Source organism: Typopeltis vanoorti, chromosome 5 (genome assembly GCF_054136105.1).
Source record: "Typopeltis vanoorti isolate ZY-2024b chromosome 5, IOZ_Tvanoo_1.0, whole genome shotgun sequence".
NCBI lineage: Eukaryota > Metazoa > Arthropoda > Arachnida > Uropygi > Thelyphonidae > Typopeltis > Typopeltis vanoorti.
The window spans coordinates 93,395,563-93,414,217 of NC_143553.1; the positions used below are offsets into that span (position 1 = coordinate 93,395,563).

Below are 18,655 nucleotides of genomic sequence, written 5' to 3' on the forward strand. Positions count from 1 at the left end.
AGAGGAGCGTGTCAGTTTGGCATCAAGAAAAGGCAGGGAATTATCCATTTCAAGCTCGGCAGTAAACTTAATACTTTGATGTTGGCTATTGAGATATTCGAGGAAAACCATAAGATAATCATGTCTGGCTCCAAATAATGAAGACATCATCTACATAGCGTTTCCAAACTTTAGGTGTTAAAATAAAGGAAGAGATAGCCTTGGTTTCAAAATCCTCCAAGTAAATATTTGCAAGTACAGGGGATAAAGGATTACCCATAGCCAGTCCATGATTTTGTTTGTATATAGTATCTTGAAATTTGAAGTAACCGGACTTGATGCAATCTGTAAGCTAGGCTAACATTTTTTTTGGATAACTTGTCCTTGAGTAATGTTAGGACTTCATTTGTTGGAATATTAGTGAACAAAGAAGTTATGTCCAAGCTAGCCATGATTTCATCTTCATTAACTGTTATATCCTTGATGTATGTAATGAACTCTGTAGTGTTCTTGATAAAGGATGGTGACTTGACCGAAAAAATTTTTAGGTATTTGGCAAGATATTTTGAAAGGTTGTACGTCGGAGAATTGACACCTTTTACAATGGGGCATAGTGGGGTGTTCTCTTTATTGATTTTAGGAATACCATATATGCGAGGAATTAACGGATTGAGTGCGCGTAGAAATAAGCGAACGTTACGGGATAATTCAGTGGTTGTTTTTAATAAATTGTTTGTACGATTTTGAAGTTCATGAGTTGGATCTCTCTCTCTCTCGAGTATTGAGTAGGTATCATTTTGTAGTAATTCAAGCATTTTATTCAGGTAATCTTCAGAGTTGAGGATCACTGTTGCATTGCATTTATCCACAGAAGGGATAATTATATCTCTGTTGTTTATTAAACTTTTAATAGCTTTGCGTTCTGTTAATGTTATCTGCAGGTGGATTTTGCGTTATGGATAATAAAGATTGATTCAATACATAGAAGTTTTGGATCTTGTGGAGGGAGAAATGAAGTAGCTTTTTCTATTTTTGTAAGTAGTGTCTCTTTTGGTATAAATTTTGGGGAAGGAATAAAGTTTAGATCTTTATTAACGATGTTTTTTTCTTCATCTGAAAGTATATAAGATTTGTTGATAACGACTTTGTCAATATTGATGTGTGGTTTTGAGAAGTTCCTATTATTTTGTATTCTTTTTAATGTTTCAAATTTTCTTATAAGATTTACTTTGTTATTACATTGTATTGTGGCTGCTTGAGATTCACAGTTTATATTAAAGGTATGCCAACTTACATTATCTAGAGATTCTTCCAGTTTCTCCGCTATAGTTCTTTTTTTTATTAAAAAGAAAAGCTAGAGTTCGTTTTGTACCCGAGATTCTCTCAGTCAGTAGGTCTAATTTAGTTTTATGATAGATTCTCCTCACACATTCAATAGTTATATTTTCTTTAAAGGACAAAAATTTAGAAAAGACAGCGTGAACTTTGCAATGTTTTAAGAAGACCAACCTGTTGATGCTTAATCCAATCCTCTTCAGTGTCTTGTTGAAGTTTCTTTTATTATTAATAATAGAAGCCTCGTCATGAAGGTTATAGATGAATGAATGATCATTAACTCGGTTAACATACATATTTTTTAAAGGAATTGAATCACTAGAACCGAGATTTAAGTAAAAAGGTTTTAATATTAAAACATTACTAGTTTCAGCTTGTAACAGCCTTCATCAGGTGACATTATAAAAGAAAGAAAAAAGAAAAAACACTAAAACACTGAAGCTTAAATAAACTAAGAACATCATAGAGAGTCTCTATACATAATTAATACTAAAACGTTGTGGTTGTATTTAAAACTGTTCTTTCGTTTGTGGTATTGTTGGGAAAGTACATGCTTGTAGCATCTCGTGAATGCCAGTACGGAGATTACAGCTCAATGACAATCTGGGAGGTTGTAGGTCAAGTTATTATTTAGATGAACAGGATTGAAGATGATTTCCCTAGATTCAACGATTTTTCTCTCTAGTTCATTATTGCAACGGAAGATGTTAGTAGATTTTCCCAGCAGACTTTGTGACTTTGGCTTTCATCATTAGGATTAGCCAAGAAAAGGATATGACTTGATAATGCACTGGCTCGCTTCTCTTGTAAGTAATGTCCCTCATGTGTTCTTCCATACGCAATTTGACAGATTTGTCTGTCTGCCCAAAATAAGGAATATCGAAATCACACAATATTTTATATACACCAGGGTATTTGAGTTGATGATGATGACAAGGTTTTGGGTGGCTTATTAAGAAACGGATTTTGGAAGTGGAGTGAACAAAGTTCTGATATTGTATTTTCTTAGAACTTTTGTTAATTTAAGTGAAACTGTACTTATGTAAAGAATAGAAATATTGCCTTTGAATCTATTTATTTCTTCTGAGTGATGTCTAGGAGGATTAAGAAGGAATTTTTCAGTGATTCTCTTGGAATATCCATTAACTTTGAAAGAAGTTTTGAGATGGTTTATTTCTGTAAGAAATTCATTTGGGTCATCCAGAAGAGAACAGGCTCTTTTTCCCATGGTGGAAATTATTCCAAGCTTATGAGGAGGGAAGTGATGTGATTGACTATGCAGATATCTGTTGGTATGCGTTGGCTTTCTATACATCGATATTTTGAGTTTACCAGAGGAGCTTATCTCTATGCTCTCTCCATCTGTTAATTCCTCGCATATATGGTGTTCCTAAAATCCATAAAGGGAACACCCCACTATGTCCCATTGTAGAAGGTGTCAATTCTCCGATGTACAACCTTTCAAAAAATCTTGCCAAATACCTAAAAAGTTTTTCAGGCAAGTCACCATCCTTTATCAAGAACACTACAGAATTCGTTACATACATCAAGGATATAACAGTTAATGAAGATGAAATCATGGCTAGCTTGGACATAACTTCTTTGTTCACTAATGTTCCAACAGATGAAGTTCTAACATTACTCAAGAACAAGTGTTCCAAAAAAATCTTAGCCTTGCTTGCACATTGCATCAAGTCTGGTTACTTCAAATTTCAAGATACCAAATTTCATGTTCACTTCCATTTTAACATCTAAAGTTTGGAAATGCTATGTAGATGATGATGTCTTCATTATTTCGAGCCATGGACATGATTCCCTTATGATTTTCCTCGAACATCTCAATAGCCAACATCAAAGTATTAAGTTTACTGCCAAGCTTGAAACGGATAATTCCCTGCCTTTTCTTGATGTCAAACTGACATGCTCCACTGGTAAACTCAAAATATCGATGTATAGAAAGCCAACGCATACCAACAGATATCTGCATAGTCAGTCCCATCACTTCCCTCCTCATAAGCTTGGAATAATTTCCACCTTCGGACATAGAGCCTGTTCTGTTCTGGATGACCCAAATGAACTTCTTCCAGAAATAAACCATCTCAAAACTTCTTTCAAAGTTAATGGATATTCCAAGAGAATCATTGAAAAATTCCTTCTTAATCCTCCTAGACATAACTCAGAAGAAACAAATAGATTCAAAGGCAATATTTCTATTCTTTACATAAGTACAGTTTCACATAAATTAGCAAAAGTTCTAAGAAAATACAATATCAGAACCTTGTTCACTTCCAAAAATCCATTTCTTAATAAGCCACCCAAAACCTCGTCATCATCAACTCAAATACCCTGGTGAATATAAAATATTGTGTGATTGTGATATTCCTTATTTTGGGCAGACAGACAAATCTGTCAAATTGCGTATGGAAGAACACATCAGGGACATTACTTACAAGTGAAGCGAGCCAGTGCATTATCAAGTCATATCCTTTTCTTGGCTAATCCTAATGATGAAAGCCAAAGTCACAAAGTCTGCTGGGAAAAATCTACTAACATCTTCTGTTGCAATGATGAACTAGAGAGAAAAATCGTAGAATCTAGGGAAATCATCTTCAATCCTATTCATCTAAATAATAACTTGAACTACAACCTCCCAGATAGTCATTCAGCTATAATCACATTCTGGCATTCATGAGATGCTACTAGCATGTACTTTCTCAACTATACCACAAACGAAAGAACAGCTTTAAATACAACCACAACATTTTAATGTTAATTATGTATAGAGACTCTCTATGATGTTCTTAGTTTATTTATGCTTCAGTGTTTTAGTGTTTTTTCTTTTTTCTTTCTTTTATAATGTCACCTGATGAAGGCTGTTACATGCCGAAACTAGTAGTGTTTTAATATTAAAACCTTTTTACTTAAATCTCGATTCTAGTCATTCATTCATATATATATATATATATATCAGTTTCTTTTAATAGCTTTCTATGTTCTTAACACTTGATGAAGTCGATCCCAATGAAACATGTTGCGTATCCAATAAATCTCAATTTGTCATAATTCTCGGATTTTTAGTCAGTTTATATAAAAAATGAATATATATATATATATATATATATATATATAAAAAATGAATATATATATATATATATATATATATATATATATATATATATATATATATATATATATATATATATATATATATATATACTTGATGCAAAGGATTTACTCGGCTATATGACAAATAAATATATTTAATGATTAGAGGCCGAGATATATACCAAAATAGAAAAAAATACTATTGATTATTTGAGCGCTCAGCTAATTTCATTTTCTTAGAAGACTTTATCTTGGCTCATTAGATGAAAAGAGAAATACAAAAAAAAAAAAATATACAGTTCAAAAGTGAGCTGCTATCAATTATTATTATTATTATTTTGTGACACTTCCAAGGAGTCCAAAGACTCATTGAGGGAAAGCACCAACTCTGCAAATCTCCATCTCCACCACTTCCATCTGTCACCATCTTATTCACCAATGCCATCTACTGTCCACCAACACTATTAGTATTTTTTTGTCTGTATTTGGGAATGAAAAACCAAAGTTTCCAGGAAAATAAACCCTGCTACTTCTGTGTGAGTTTGACTAATTCACCTTCAATTGAAAAAAAAACCATATAAAGATTCCTTTTGTCATGATGAGAATCAAACTTAGGCTTTTTCCAATTAAAGGGTACAATATATCGTCGTTTTTCCAATTGTGCTATGTAGGTGATTTGCTTGCAAATGTATTCTAATATGTATTGCTATACATTACAATTTATAGCTGTTACTCTCTTGGAATTTGTTTTGTATTTCTCTTTTCATTAGGTGCATGTTATGCATCCAATGAAGTCTTCTGAGAAGATGAAACTAGTTGTGCTCTCAAATACTAAATAGTATTTTTTTTTCATGTTAGAGGTTTAATGGAATATTAACAGATCCAATTACAAAATATTAATTTTGTAATCCCCGAAGATGTCTCTTTGACGGAGACGAAATATTGGAATTATTAAAATTAGTTTTAATTCTTTCTCAGTGCTGTTAATATTCCATTAAACCTCCAACATGAATTCTTCACAGCACTTAAGCCTCAACACAAGTATTTTTTCTATTTTGGTATCTCTCAGCCTCTAGTCATTAAATTTATTTAATTATATATATATGTGTGTGTGTGTGTGTGTATATTTTATACATTAGGTTTTGATAAAATAGAAGATAACTAATTTATTTCTAATGGCACTACTAATTTTGTCTTGCTAGAAAACATCATCAGGTGTATTACATAGAAGTGACAAAATCAGATTTATATGTATGTACGTATCATCAAGGAGTGTACAGGATATGATAGTACTTACATCACCACTAACTTCCTATCTACATTTTCCTCCAAATCAATCTGTTACCTGTCAAGACTCCAATTATTAGATCTTATATTTCTGTCTTCTAAGGCACTTTTTACTGTATCAATCCACCTATATCTTGTTCTTCCTCTGGGTCTTTTTCCTACCAACCTGGCAGAGAACACTTGTTTTGCTAATCGGTCATCTCCTGTTCTGATTAAACATATGTATGTGTATATATATATATATATATATATATATGTGTGTGTGTGTGTGTGTGTGTGTGTGAAGTACTTTTTGTTTTGTAAAAAAAATACATGCTTATACCCATTCTTTGCTAGCCAGAAAAATAAAAGATTTAAAGGATAAGAAAATAAGATAAGATAAGAGCATGTACAGTGGACGTACATACTCTTATCATGAAATTGATTATTACCACTCCTGCTCCTGAACGTCTCTCACCATAGTGCATAACCCAAACTATGAAATTTAGAAGTGGGGGTGTGATGGTATGGTCCTAATTTTCCTGGTTTGTCCTCAGACCTCTGTTTGTGGTGCCATAAACATTGAACTCATAGAGGTATCTGAACATTCTTTACAATGCAATGGATCCTACTTTGTGGCATTTCTACAAAACTGACCAGTGTCTGTTTTAGCAAGACAATCCACTATCATAAGTCTGCTGCTGTAACTGTGCAGTTTGTGAACATGAATGTCATGACATTTTAATAGTCTCCATGTAACCCTAATTTCAACCCTATTGAACATCTGTGAGATGAACTGTAGTGTTGGGTGAGGTTAAGGAATGTCTGCCACACGATAGTTCAGGATCTTATTATGTGTGCACAGGAAAAATGGTCCAAAATTCCCATTGATCACTGTTATATGCTTGTGATAAGTATGCCCCATAAGATTGCTGCATTCATCGCAGCAGGAGTAGATTTTACATTTTATTAAGGTGGCTGTGATCGCTTTTTGTTCCTCATACTATGGTGTCCATTAACATCTTTCCAAGCAGTGCATATATGTATAGTTAATGGCATATAGTAAGTAATATATACATATTGTCAATATACATATTATGTATAACTGTGTATCTAATTTTATTCCACCAGATGTGTTGAATGGATTTGAAGTGAAAATATCTGATCGCAAGCCAATTGCTATGGATACTGTGATACTAAATTGTGCAGTTAGTATTCTGAACTATACCCATCTAATGTGGTACTGGAAACCATTGCATGGAAACAGTAGTGTGCCTGTTCCTTTTAACGATTCAGGTAAGCAAGTAGATTAAACACACATAAGCATGAATACAGCATTGTGAAATATACTAGACAAGTAAAGGAAGAGATGAATATCAAACATTAAAATTTGCAAGAAAATACCTTAATATTAATAATTATATTACTGTTACAGGAACTGTTAAGGGAATATCATCTTCGGAACTTTTGTTGATTAAATGCATTGAACTTTTGTCATTTTGTCATAAGAGGTACATAAATTTAAACTGGTGATTATGAGAAGCTCAGGCAACAGCCTGTGGTGTAGCATGGAATGGGGAGTTGGTTAGAAAGGAGATCGGTGCAGCTTGGGTGATATTCAAGAACTATTAAGTGGAAGCAATGTCTAAATGTATTCCAACGGTCAGAAGATTAAATAAGGTAGGTGCGAAAATGGATGAATGATGAGATTAAGCATGTGATACAGAGGAAAAAGGCATTATGGAGGCAACATAAGAGGAGTGGTAATAATCAATTCCATGGGGATTACAAAGAACAGGTAAGTAAGGTGGCTTGGTTGGTAAGATTAGCAAAAGAAAAATATGAACAGCAGTTAGCTAATGAAGCCAAAAATAATCCTAGGGAATTCTTTTAATATGTAGTCAGCAAAAAAAAAAAAATATGGAAGGATGATTGGAGAAAATGGTATAAAAACAACTGCTGCAGAGGATATAGTTCAGATATTTAATGAGCAGTTCATAAAGGTCTTTCATTCTTATGAATGTGACATCGTGGAGAGTTTGAGAGCAGTTGATGATGAGGAGGAGAGACTGACAATTTAGCAACTTGCTCACATTACATTCTATAACAATGTTACCATTAAACTAGACAAAGGGAATGGATACACCACAAAACTTTTGGATTTTGCTAAGGTTTTTGACAGAATACAGCATGGTAGACTGTTGCATAAATTGGAGAATATGGGTTTGGATTATAGATTATTAGCTTGAATAAGATGACGTGCATCTGACAGATATCAAAAAAGTGGTAAACAGAGGATGTGAGTCTGCAAGATTTAAGGAAACCAGTGGTGTACTACAAGGATCAGTGCTTGGTCCACTGTTATTCAATCTGTACATTAATGATGTTGGGAAGGATTTGACAAGCAACATACAGCAATATACTGATGATGATGATGATGATGATGCAAAGATAGGTAGGATAATCAAGAATGCTGCTGATATGCAGCAGTACTTGCAGAATGATTTGAATAGGTTGGAATTGTTGGCATGGGAAAATGGATTTAGTTCAATGTTAGTAAATGTAAAGTCATTCACTTCAACTCAATTAGATATCCAATGTCGTATTATATTGGTGGGATTATGCTAGAAGAAACTGATGAGGCTAGGGATCTTGGAGTGTTAGTAGATAGGAAGTTGAAGTTCAGAGGCCATGTAGCAGAGATTGCAAATATACTCAAAAGATAATTGCAATGCTGAAAAACGTTCACACATAAAGATAAGGATGTCATTTTGCCTGTTTACAAGGCCTTGATAAGACCTCACTTGGACTATTCTGCGCAGGTCTAGTCTCCTGGTTTTGGTTGTGATTCTTATATATATATTGGAGAGAGAGTGTAAAAATTTCTATCAGGATTGTGAAATATTGATAATGAAGACAGATTGAGAATTTGGGGATTGCAGACAATAGCAAACAGGAGAAGGAGGGGTAATATGATTGAGACTCACAAACTTCTGAAAGGGTCAGACAGGATTTCAATTGATTAAATTTTTTAATTTATGGAGGGGGAAAGAACAAGATGAAATCCTTGGAAGCTGAGAATGAATGTCGCTAAGAAGGGAGGTGAGGGAGGAAGGGGGAGTGAGGGCTAGATTTTTGTCTCATAGGGTAGTGCATGATTGGAATGGATTGCCATTGGATGTTGCGAGTGCAGGCAGTGTGAATGAATTCAAGAATAAATATGATAGCTGGTGTGGGTAGTATGTGGCCTCCTTTGATGAGTCCCTGCCTCCCTGAAGGCTCTCTTAATAATAATAATAATAATAATAATAATAATAATCAAAATCATGTTGAAAATGGCTATGAAACATAACTGAAAAATATTTAAATGAACATGTGATTCCATTATTAATTAGTTATAATGAATATTAGTGATATGTTATGTATAGTAATTAAACAATTCTTATTATTTAGATGTAATCAAGGAATTAAAATCATCATCATATTCCCATTCTTTGACCCTAAAATTTGAGAATATTCATGCTAATTACAGTGGAGACTATGAGTGCTGGGCATGGAGTGAAGATGCTCCAGAAAAAATAAAGACGGAGTATACATCTATATATGTACAAGGTAACACACTTTCTTTATCTGTTATTTATTTATTTATTTTGTAGCAGTCATCACTGAATTCATTGGCATGAGTAAGTGTGAGACAGACTAGGTTGTTCTTCCATTTCTACATGCCATTTTTTCATTTACTTGTCTTGATACCATTAGTATTTTGAGGATAAGAGTGCTAGAATTTTCAGTATTATCAATAGGATCACTTTTTTTTTTATTATTACAGAGGTTCTATTTTGAACTTTGAATTGGGTTAGCACCACTTAAAAATTAAAAAAATTATATGTTTCAAGTGTGATGATTAAAACCAGAATTTAGGAATGGGTTGATAGGAATTTGATGCTGTGTGGTTGGGGCTGAGGAGTTTCATGATTTTGTAAAGGAAAGGCCTTGCTCTATTAATTTACACACTTGCTACAGTAAAGTAAGTTGTTAAAGGGAATGGCTTCACCTTGATATTCTTAGACATTGCAAAAAGCATCGACAGGAGTCTGAATGAAAATTGGAACCAAACATCGATTCATTTCAGTTAAACAATTAAATTGAATGCTTTTTATCTAAGGAATGGAAATTCTCTTGGTATCAAATGACGTGCTATTGGTAGGAGAATAATTGTGCAAGGTGCATTGCGATTTAGATGGAAATATCTGTTCAGAATTATGTTGTCTTTTATACATTATAATTCTAGTCTGAGTGTGTCCTCAGAAGAGCAGATAAGATGTGCGCTGTGAACAAAGTCTTGACAATTGGAACATCACATTGAAAACCAGCTGACCAGATCTGAGGAAGAAAAATGACTACATTTGGTCTTCCCAAACAGTCCAAGTGTGGTCTGACCAGTGCCACAAACTCAGCATTCTACTGTTTGACTAAGTGAATTATGTCTCCAAACTAACAGGTTGTTGGGTTCAAATTCCAATGTGATGAATATCTGTGAATATCTTTAGGTGGGAAATAATTTTCGTCCTCCACTGTGAGATCAGCATCTTACAGAAGGCTTGAAGTAGCTTGAAAAATGACTACATTTGGTCTTCCAAAAGCAGGTTTAACCCTAATCATTTCTATAGTACTAATGAACTATAGGTTTATATTCCTTTTATGAGTAGATTTAACATTAAAAAATGGTACACTATTCTGGAATTTTTAGTACTTAGATGAATCTACATGAATGACTATAATTTAAGCTATTCAATTAAAATTGCCATTTCTCAGACCACTCAGTCAGACTTTAAATCTGACTGAAGCAATATCCCTCTCTTCTTATTATTAAATAACCTTCCTATTTTGATATCATCTGAAAATTTAAACAATAAATTTTAATTTTAAGATCAGTATCATTGATAAAAATCATGAACAATAGTGGATCAGACATTGATGAGATGGATCCTCACTTGCTGTAAAAGTCCAGTTGGAGGTATGACCAATGAACTATCTTTTCTGCTTTCTTTTCCTTAACTAGTCTTCTAACCACTTTAGTGCCTTTATGCCATATATCAGCAGTTTGTAAATAGGACAGTACTGTATTATTATTATATTTTCTCGGACATTTTCAGAGACTCTCCATCAGAGACCCACTCTAATTATTGATTACATGATACTGTCAAACCTCCCCTTGAAGTCGTTCACCTATGAAGTGCTCACAACTATCTCTGGCAAACTACTCCACCCATTCACAACTCTCAAGTATAAAATGTAGTCCTAACACCCCCCTTGCTAGCTCCATTCTTTTATATAATTTCCAGGGGATGACCCCTGTTTTCTCCTTTCCTGTCATGTACTGAAAAAATTCTTCACTATCAATCCTATAAAACCCCTTTAATGCTTCTATCATATCACTTTTTATTTGCCTATCGGCAAAGTCCAAAGACTTTCATTATATTCTGTGGTTAATATATAATTCTGACTAGTCTGTGAGCATTCCACAGACTAACTACAATTTTGATTATTTGCCATTAAATCATCTTCGCCACTGAAGATGTGGTGAAGGTTTTATTCTCATTGAATACATACAGCCAGATCTATGTGCAGTAGTCCAGCTGTGACTTTATTAAACCCTTATACTGGGGAATCATCATGCCTATCAAGGATTTAAGCCTAGAGTGGCCTGTTTCAGCCTTAAAAGTCATTGTTGAATATCTTAAGAGGATTTTCTTTTTCCTAATGGTTTGTAATTTAAGGCTTGTTTTGGTATTCTTTCTGTTTTCATTCTTTCAACGTGTTCCATCCATTTATGTTTATATTTTTTAATTTTTTCTATTACTGATTCCTCTTCTCGCAGACAGGCTTATACATTGGTTATGCATTTCTAAATCACTTAGGGAATTGAACAACATAGATCCGAATATAAATTAAATTATACTTTAATAAATATTTCCAATATTTTGGTTGCCATTTTGGCAACATGACGTTCCGAAATATCGGAAATATTTATTAAAGTATAATTTAATTTATATTCGGATCTATGTTGTTCAATTCCCTAAGTGATTTAGAAATACCGATTCCTAGTTTAATTCTTTCATAATTTCCCCATTTCTTTTGTGATCAAATAGAGTATACTTTGCAGTTTTTCTCATAAACTTCATTTCGGCTGTTATTAATCTTTGTCTTTTGGTTTTATTGTCCAGATTTCACTTCCATACAATAGGACTGGTAGGGCTAATGTATTGTATACTTTTAGTTTGGTTTGTTTTTGTACTAGGTTTGGTTTAAATATTGAGTTAATTACACCTGTTATTTTTAAATATTTTTCAATTTTTACGTTTATATCTTTTTCATTTTCATATGTAATCATACATCCTAGGTAATTAAATGAATTCACCTGTTCTAAGATCTTGTTATCTATTACTGTTTTAGTTCTTACTGGATCTTGTCCTTTAAAGGCCACCATTTTTGATTTTTCTGTTGATATTATCATTCCATAATCTTTGGCTATCTCATTTAAATTTAAAATACCTTTCTGCAAGTTATCTTCAGAACTTGTAATTATTGTTTGGTCATCAGCAAAAAAGGAGAGTGTTTAAGTTCATAGTAGGAGAAAATTTAATACCTTGATGAAAATTTTTATTCCATTTTATTATTATTTCATTTAGATAAATATTGAAAAGAGTTGCTGAAAGGTGACATCCCAGTCAGACTCCTTGGTTTATCTCTCTCATATATGATAGTCCATGATTTAATCTTATTTGTATTTGATTATTTTCATATATACTTATGATAGCTTTTAGAATATTATTTGGTATTTGTCTTTCTTTTACTATGCTAAATAAAATGCTTCTTTTAACTTTGTCAAATGCTTTTTCAAAGTCAGCAAATTAATATGTGTTTCTAAATTGTATTCTCTTTTCTCTGTTATTAATTTTAGGCAGAAGGCCGGGTCTATACAAGATCCTTTTTTAAATCCATTCTGTATTTCTAAAATAAAGTTTTCAGAATATTTTATTAGTTTGTTAATTAAAATTCTGTTATATTTTGTAACAGGAATTTAGTATATTTATACATCTATAGTTTTTAGGGTCATCTCTATTACCTTTTTTAAAGAGAGGGATCCCAATTACTTTCTTCCATTCTATTGGGGGGGGGGTTACTAGTTGAATAGATTTTATTTAAAAATAATAGGAGTCTTTTTTTGAACCTTGTTCCTGCATATTTATATAATTCTGAACCTAATTTATCTTCTCCAAGTGATTTTCTGTTTCTTGTTTCTTTCAGGCTTGTTGTTTAGTTATTTCCTTTTCATTTTCATTAAATGTTTGCCAGTTATCTTTTTTTAAAAATATTTATTTGTCCATAATTCTGTATAGAAATTTAGAAGTTCTTCTAATTTCAATTTGGTGTTTAATTTTATGTTTTCTTTAGTATCTGTACTTAAGTTTTTCAAAATCTTATATTATTATTATTATTATTATTATTATTATTATTATTATTCCAGGCAACTCCAAGGAGTCTACAGACTCATCGAGGAAGACCATAACATCATGTCAAGAACAACTATTCGACATTCACACAGTATCTATCATACCTCGCCTTGAACTCATTCACAGTCGTAACACCCACAACATACTCTGGCAGGTTATTCCACTCATTAACCACTCTCCAAGTGAAAAACCTATCTCTAACACCTCTGCTAACCACATTCTTGTTCAGCTTACATGTATGGCCCCTAGTCCTCCCACCACCAGTGCTATTCTCAAAAATATCTTCTGGATTAATTTTATAGAAACCCTTCAGTAATTTGAATGTCTCAATCATATCACCCCTTTCCGCCTATCGACCAATTTTTGCAACCCACAAATCTTCAACCTGTTCTCATAAAGCTCATTCCACAGACCTGCTATCATCTTAGTGACTCGTCTCTGGATCTTCTCCACCTCCTCCCCATCAAGAAGAAACCCTGGTGCCCATATCTGGGCACAGTAGTTTAGATGGGGTCTTATCAAGACTCGATATAGAGGAACAATAACTTGTTTGTCTCTGCTTGTTAAAGTATTTTTCAGAAGTAAAGTGATTTGATGAGCTGATTTAGCCACTTTTGCAATGTGCCCAATAAACTTCAATTCCCTATCCACCAACACTCCCAAATCCCTGGCCTCATCAATCTCCTGGAGTATGGTTCCACCAATGTGATATACTGCTACTATTCTTTTCACCCCAAAATGCATAACCTTCCACTTTGCTACATTAATTTGACATACATTTTCCCTAGCCCAGTCCTCCAAACTATTCAAATCATCCTGTAAAATTTTGACATCCTGTGCACTCACAATTGCTCTACCCAACTTTGCATCATCAGCAAACAAGTGAACACTTCCTCTCAGATCCTTTCCTATATCATTGATGAACAAATTGAAAAGTAGTGGTCCAAGAACATAGCCCTGCAGCACAACACTAGTCACAAGCCGTCTTTTGGACTCAACTCCTGCATAAACTACTCTCTGGTATCTCTCCTTCATCCACCCTCCTATCCATCTCACCAACCCTATATCTATCCCCATCTGCTCCAGTTTACTGATTAGGGTTCCATGTGGTATCCTGTCAAAGGCCTTGGCAAGGTCCAGTAGAATCACTGTAAACCCATTATCCTTATCCAGTTCAGCCGTCACTGTGTTATAAAACGTGAGCAAGTTACTGAGGCATGATCTACCCTTCACAAAACCATGTTGTCCCCCATACAATATCCCATATTCATCTATCCAATACTGTATTCTTTTCTTGACTAATTTCTCCAAGACCTTGGCAACGATTCCTGATATGCTAATCAGTCGGTAATTTACAACAGCAGTCTTGGAACCTCCTTTATGAAGTGGAACTATTTTCCCCTCTTTCCACCCCCTCGCAACTAACCCAGACCTGAGACTCAAATTAAACAAAATGGTCAAGGGTACTGACAATTCTTTAGCCGCTTCATGTACGACACGAGCTGGTATACTATCCAATCCCACAGATGTATTGACATTGAGGTTATGCAATAGGCTACTCACCTCCACTTCATTCACCAAAATTCCCGTATAATCTATTGGTTCATTCAATCCTGCAATGTCACCACCTGGATGATATATTCTTGCAAAGTGCTCACTCCATAACTCAACTATTTCAACTGATTCAGTTACCTCCCTACCATCGGCATTCTTTAAAATCATTCTGCCATATACATTTTTTCTTTTACTTGCAACATATTGAAAAACTGTTTAGGATTCTCTTTAGCCTGCATGGCCAATGTTCATTTGTAATCTTTTTTGCTTTTCTTACCACAGTCATTACCCTTTTGGCCTGCGCATTATACAGTTCATGTACCTGCCCATGAACTGTATAATTTCCCCCATAGTTGTTTCTTTTTTTGTCTCAAGCTTAATGGTGTTATTCATCCATTTAACCCTACTTGATTTATTATTCATACTCTAGGTATACAGTCAGCCATGCAAACACTTTTTAACCGCCTCCCATGCACTGTCAACTTCTAGCCCTTGCAGTTGCACATGCCATGGCACTGAACTAATCAAACTCCTAAGCTTCTCATACTTACCAGCCTGATAATTCCACATGTACCCTGTCTTAATTGTAAATTCCACACCTTTAGCCACCTCCCAAGTCAAGACCCTATGATCACTCTCACCAATTGGTGGCAATGTGGTCATATGAGTTACAGCCAAATCCTCAGATGCAATTACTAGGTCAAGCACTCTCTGACCCTTAGTATTTTTCATTACATGCTGTCGCAGATAGTTATCCCTTAATAACCGTATAAAATCCTTCCTCCCGTGTGTCCTCTCCTCATTCCAATCAATGTTACCATAGTTGAAATCTCCCATAATAATTACCCTCCTTCCACTCATTTCTTCTATTTGCTTGTGCATACTATCTCCACCATCTTTTCCATCACCTGGTCTATAGCAGCACCCAATTGTATATTTTGTTCTGCTAGCCACAATCTCACACCAAATTACCTCAAAGGTGCTCTTTTATCTGTTCTGCAATTCAACTTTTATTCTCCTTGGCTGCAGCTCATCAGCTATCATCAACAATACTCCTCCTCCCCCTATTTTATTCTCCATGTCATTCCTTAGCACACTATACCCATCACATTCAATCCCACCAGCTATATCATCTACAGTCAGCCATGTTTCACTAATGCCAATAACCTGTGGTCTGGAAGTGCCAACCATGCCAAAAACTCTTCCTTCTTGTTCCTAATACTCCTAGCATTAGTGTACATGAATTTCAGACCCCCCATTACACCCATCCCTACCTTGATGCCTTAAACTAACTATCCCATTCTGATTTGTTGTCCTTATTCGCTGGGGAATATTATACTCATTCATACACTCAACTGCCTCCCTAAGGTCTGCATATCTACTCCCCCCCCCTTAATAAATCTAGTTTCCCTGATTTTGCACATACATTTCATTCAACAACACTTTTTCAAGTCTCCTTACACCGATTCCATTCAAATGCAAGCCATCCATCTTATATAGATCCTTTCGCCCATCGAACTCACTCCACACATCCACAAATTCCACACCTTTATGCATGGGTCATACATAACCCATGCATAAAGTCATTTGCAATTATGGCCCTCCTTTTAAACATTTCATTGTCATACCACGGCAAAAGACTAATCATCCTAACTCTCTCACTCTTTTCTGTTGCTACCTCAAACAATTCATTCAGGTCCTCTATCATTTCCATTTTATCTCCTTTCAAATCATTCGTACCTGCCACAATAATCATTTCTTTCACCCTTTCCTTCTGCTCTCTAATAGACTCAGTTACGTCCTTGATGGTCGCACCAGGTTGGTACGATTTTGCCAAATCCTCTACTAACACACCTCGTACTAACGAATCTCCATACAGCAATCTCTCTCTCCTTCATTTTGTTTAATTTCACATTCATACTCTTATTTTTCCTATCATACTTTTTTATTATTGGCTGGTACACTCAGTAGACTTTTGTTTATACGTTCTAGCTGCCACTTTGCTCTTTGTATCACTCTGCTCAACAACGCGATCTCACTCATAGCATCTAATCTCATCTTTTTTATTTTCTGTTAAACCATTAATTTGCTCTGTATTAATACCATCATTCACACTTTCTACATTCACGCCCTCACAGTTCTCTGGTACAACCTTGCAATTTCTTGTCATATCACTATTTTCTTCATTCTGAAGTTTGACAAAAATATCACACTCACAACCTGAAATACACTTTAATTCCTCATTTTCCTTACATTTTCTACACACATTCACTCCTTTATTATCATCTAACCATACACCAACTGCACTCTGCAAAGCGTACATTTTGCAGATAGTACACTGAATAATCTCCTTTATATTACAGTTATTGAATAAAGATGGCGAATCATTATTACTAGCCGCCATTTTCCTTTTTACGGGAGCCATACTCTCTTCTATCGTACTTTATCAAATTAATAATTGAAACACCAAAAACCCACAAACAGACACACTAAGATACGCAATGCAAACAAAACTACGTAATAATCAAATAAATCTTTCTATGATAACTTAAAATAGCACTTATCTTATTAGGAGCTCTCAATATATATTGGGTCTTATTTTATATAAATCATGTTCTAAATTAGAAACAAATTTGTTCCATGATTCTCTATGTCTTTTTCTGACTTCTCTTTTAGCTATGGCTCTTATTCTTTTATATTCTATTCCATCTTCTAATCTTTTGCTACTTAACCATTTATGATAGGCTTCTTTTTTCATTTTGTTTATTTCTTTGATTGTATCATCCCATATCTTCAGTTTTTTTCTTTTATTGAATTTTTTTTATCTTTCGTAAGCTTTCATTTGCTGCTGTATTTAATATCGTTTATAAGAGGAATAATAATCTCTTTATTCTTGCTTAACAGCTATGTAATCTGATGTGATCTGTGCCACCTTTGCAATATGTCCTCTAAACTGGTACTCTGCACAATACTCTCAAATCATTAATGGTCTCATTAATTTCCTGAAGTTAATTTCCATCTACATAGTACACATCTTGTAATCAAAGTCATCTCAAAGTGCATGACTTTACACTTTGTCACATTAAATTTGCAGCCGTTTACATTTGACCATACTGCCTGACTATTTAAATCAACCTGCAAGATTGCTACATCATCTTTATTGCCTATCACTTTTCCCAGCTTTGCAACATCAACAAACAACTGAATATTTCTATATCAGTTGTACAAACAGCAGAGGACCAATTACTGAGCTCTGTGGTACACCACTAGTCTCCTGTCTTCTACCAGACGCAACTCTCCCATACACTTTTTTGACATCTGTTCATCATATAAATTAAAGATATCAAGAAATTATATACTTGGTTTAATCTTTTATCCAAGTGCAAGCAAATAAAGTTTGCCCTTGAAGTATTTTCAGGACTGGGGAAACTTGTATATAGAAGCTAATGACTTCACATCCCTTGCCTTAGTATCCCATAATGCCAAGCACATATCCTTATGCGTATGTATAATGCTATGCCTTATGGGAAGGATCACTACCCAGACCGTTTCAACCTTTATTGAGGTCTCATCAGCAGGAACCAGTCCCAGAGGTGGCCAATTCATTTGCACATTCTCAACACCCATGCTGATATGCCATCTAACTTCTACCTGATTCACCCTCCTGTTATAGGTCAGCCTGATACTGATTTCTTGAAGCATTCCTTGACCATCTCCCATGCACTGCTGACATCTCTTCCCTCCAAATTCTTATGCCATGCATTGCTGAAAGGTGACTGCTCAGCTTGTCATAATCACCTGCCTTTGTAATTCTACATATATATCCCTTCTTAACAGAAAATTCTGGATATTTGGCTATCTTCTAAGTCAAGACCTCATGATTGCTTTTCCCAAGTGAG

At 34.4% G+C, this 18,655-nt stretch overlaps 1 protein-coding gene across 4 annotated transcripts in view; it reads left to right on the top strand.

The window, feature by feature from the left end:
- The window catches only part of LOC150106656 (vascular endothelial growth factor receptor 1-like), a 672,835-nt gene that overhangs the window by 304,387 nt on the left and 349,793 nt on the right, over positions 1-18,655 (top strand). For all 4 annotated transcript variants that reach the window (XM_090392613.1, XM_090392614.1, XM_090392616.1 and 1 more), the window contains exons 9-10: positions 6,817-6,981; positions 9,139-9,297. In XM_090392613.1, coding sequence (XP_090248739.1) covers positions 6,817-6,981; positions 9,139-9,297 — 324 coding nt within the window. The remainder of the gene's footprint in view (positions 1-6,816; positions 6,982-9,138; positions 9,298-18,655) is intronic.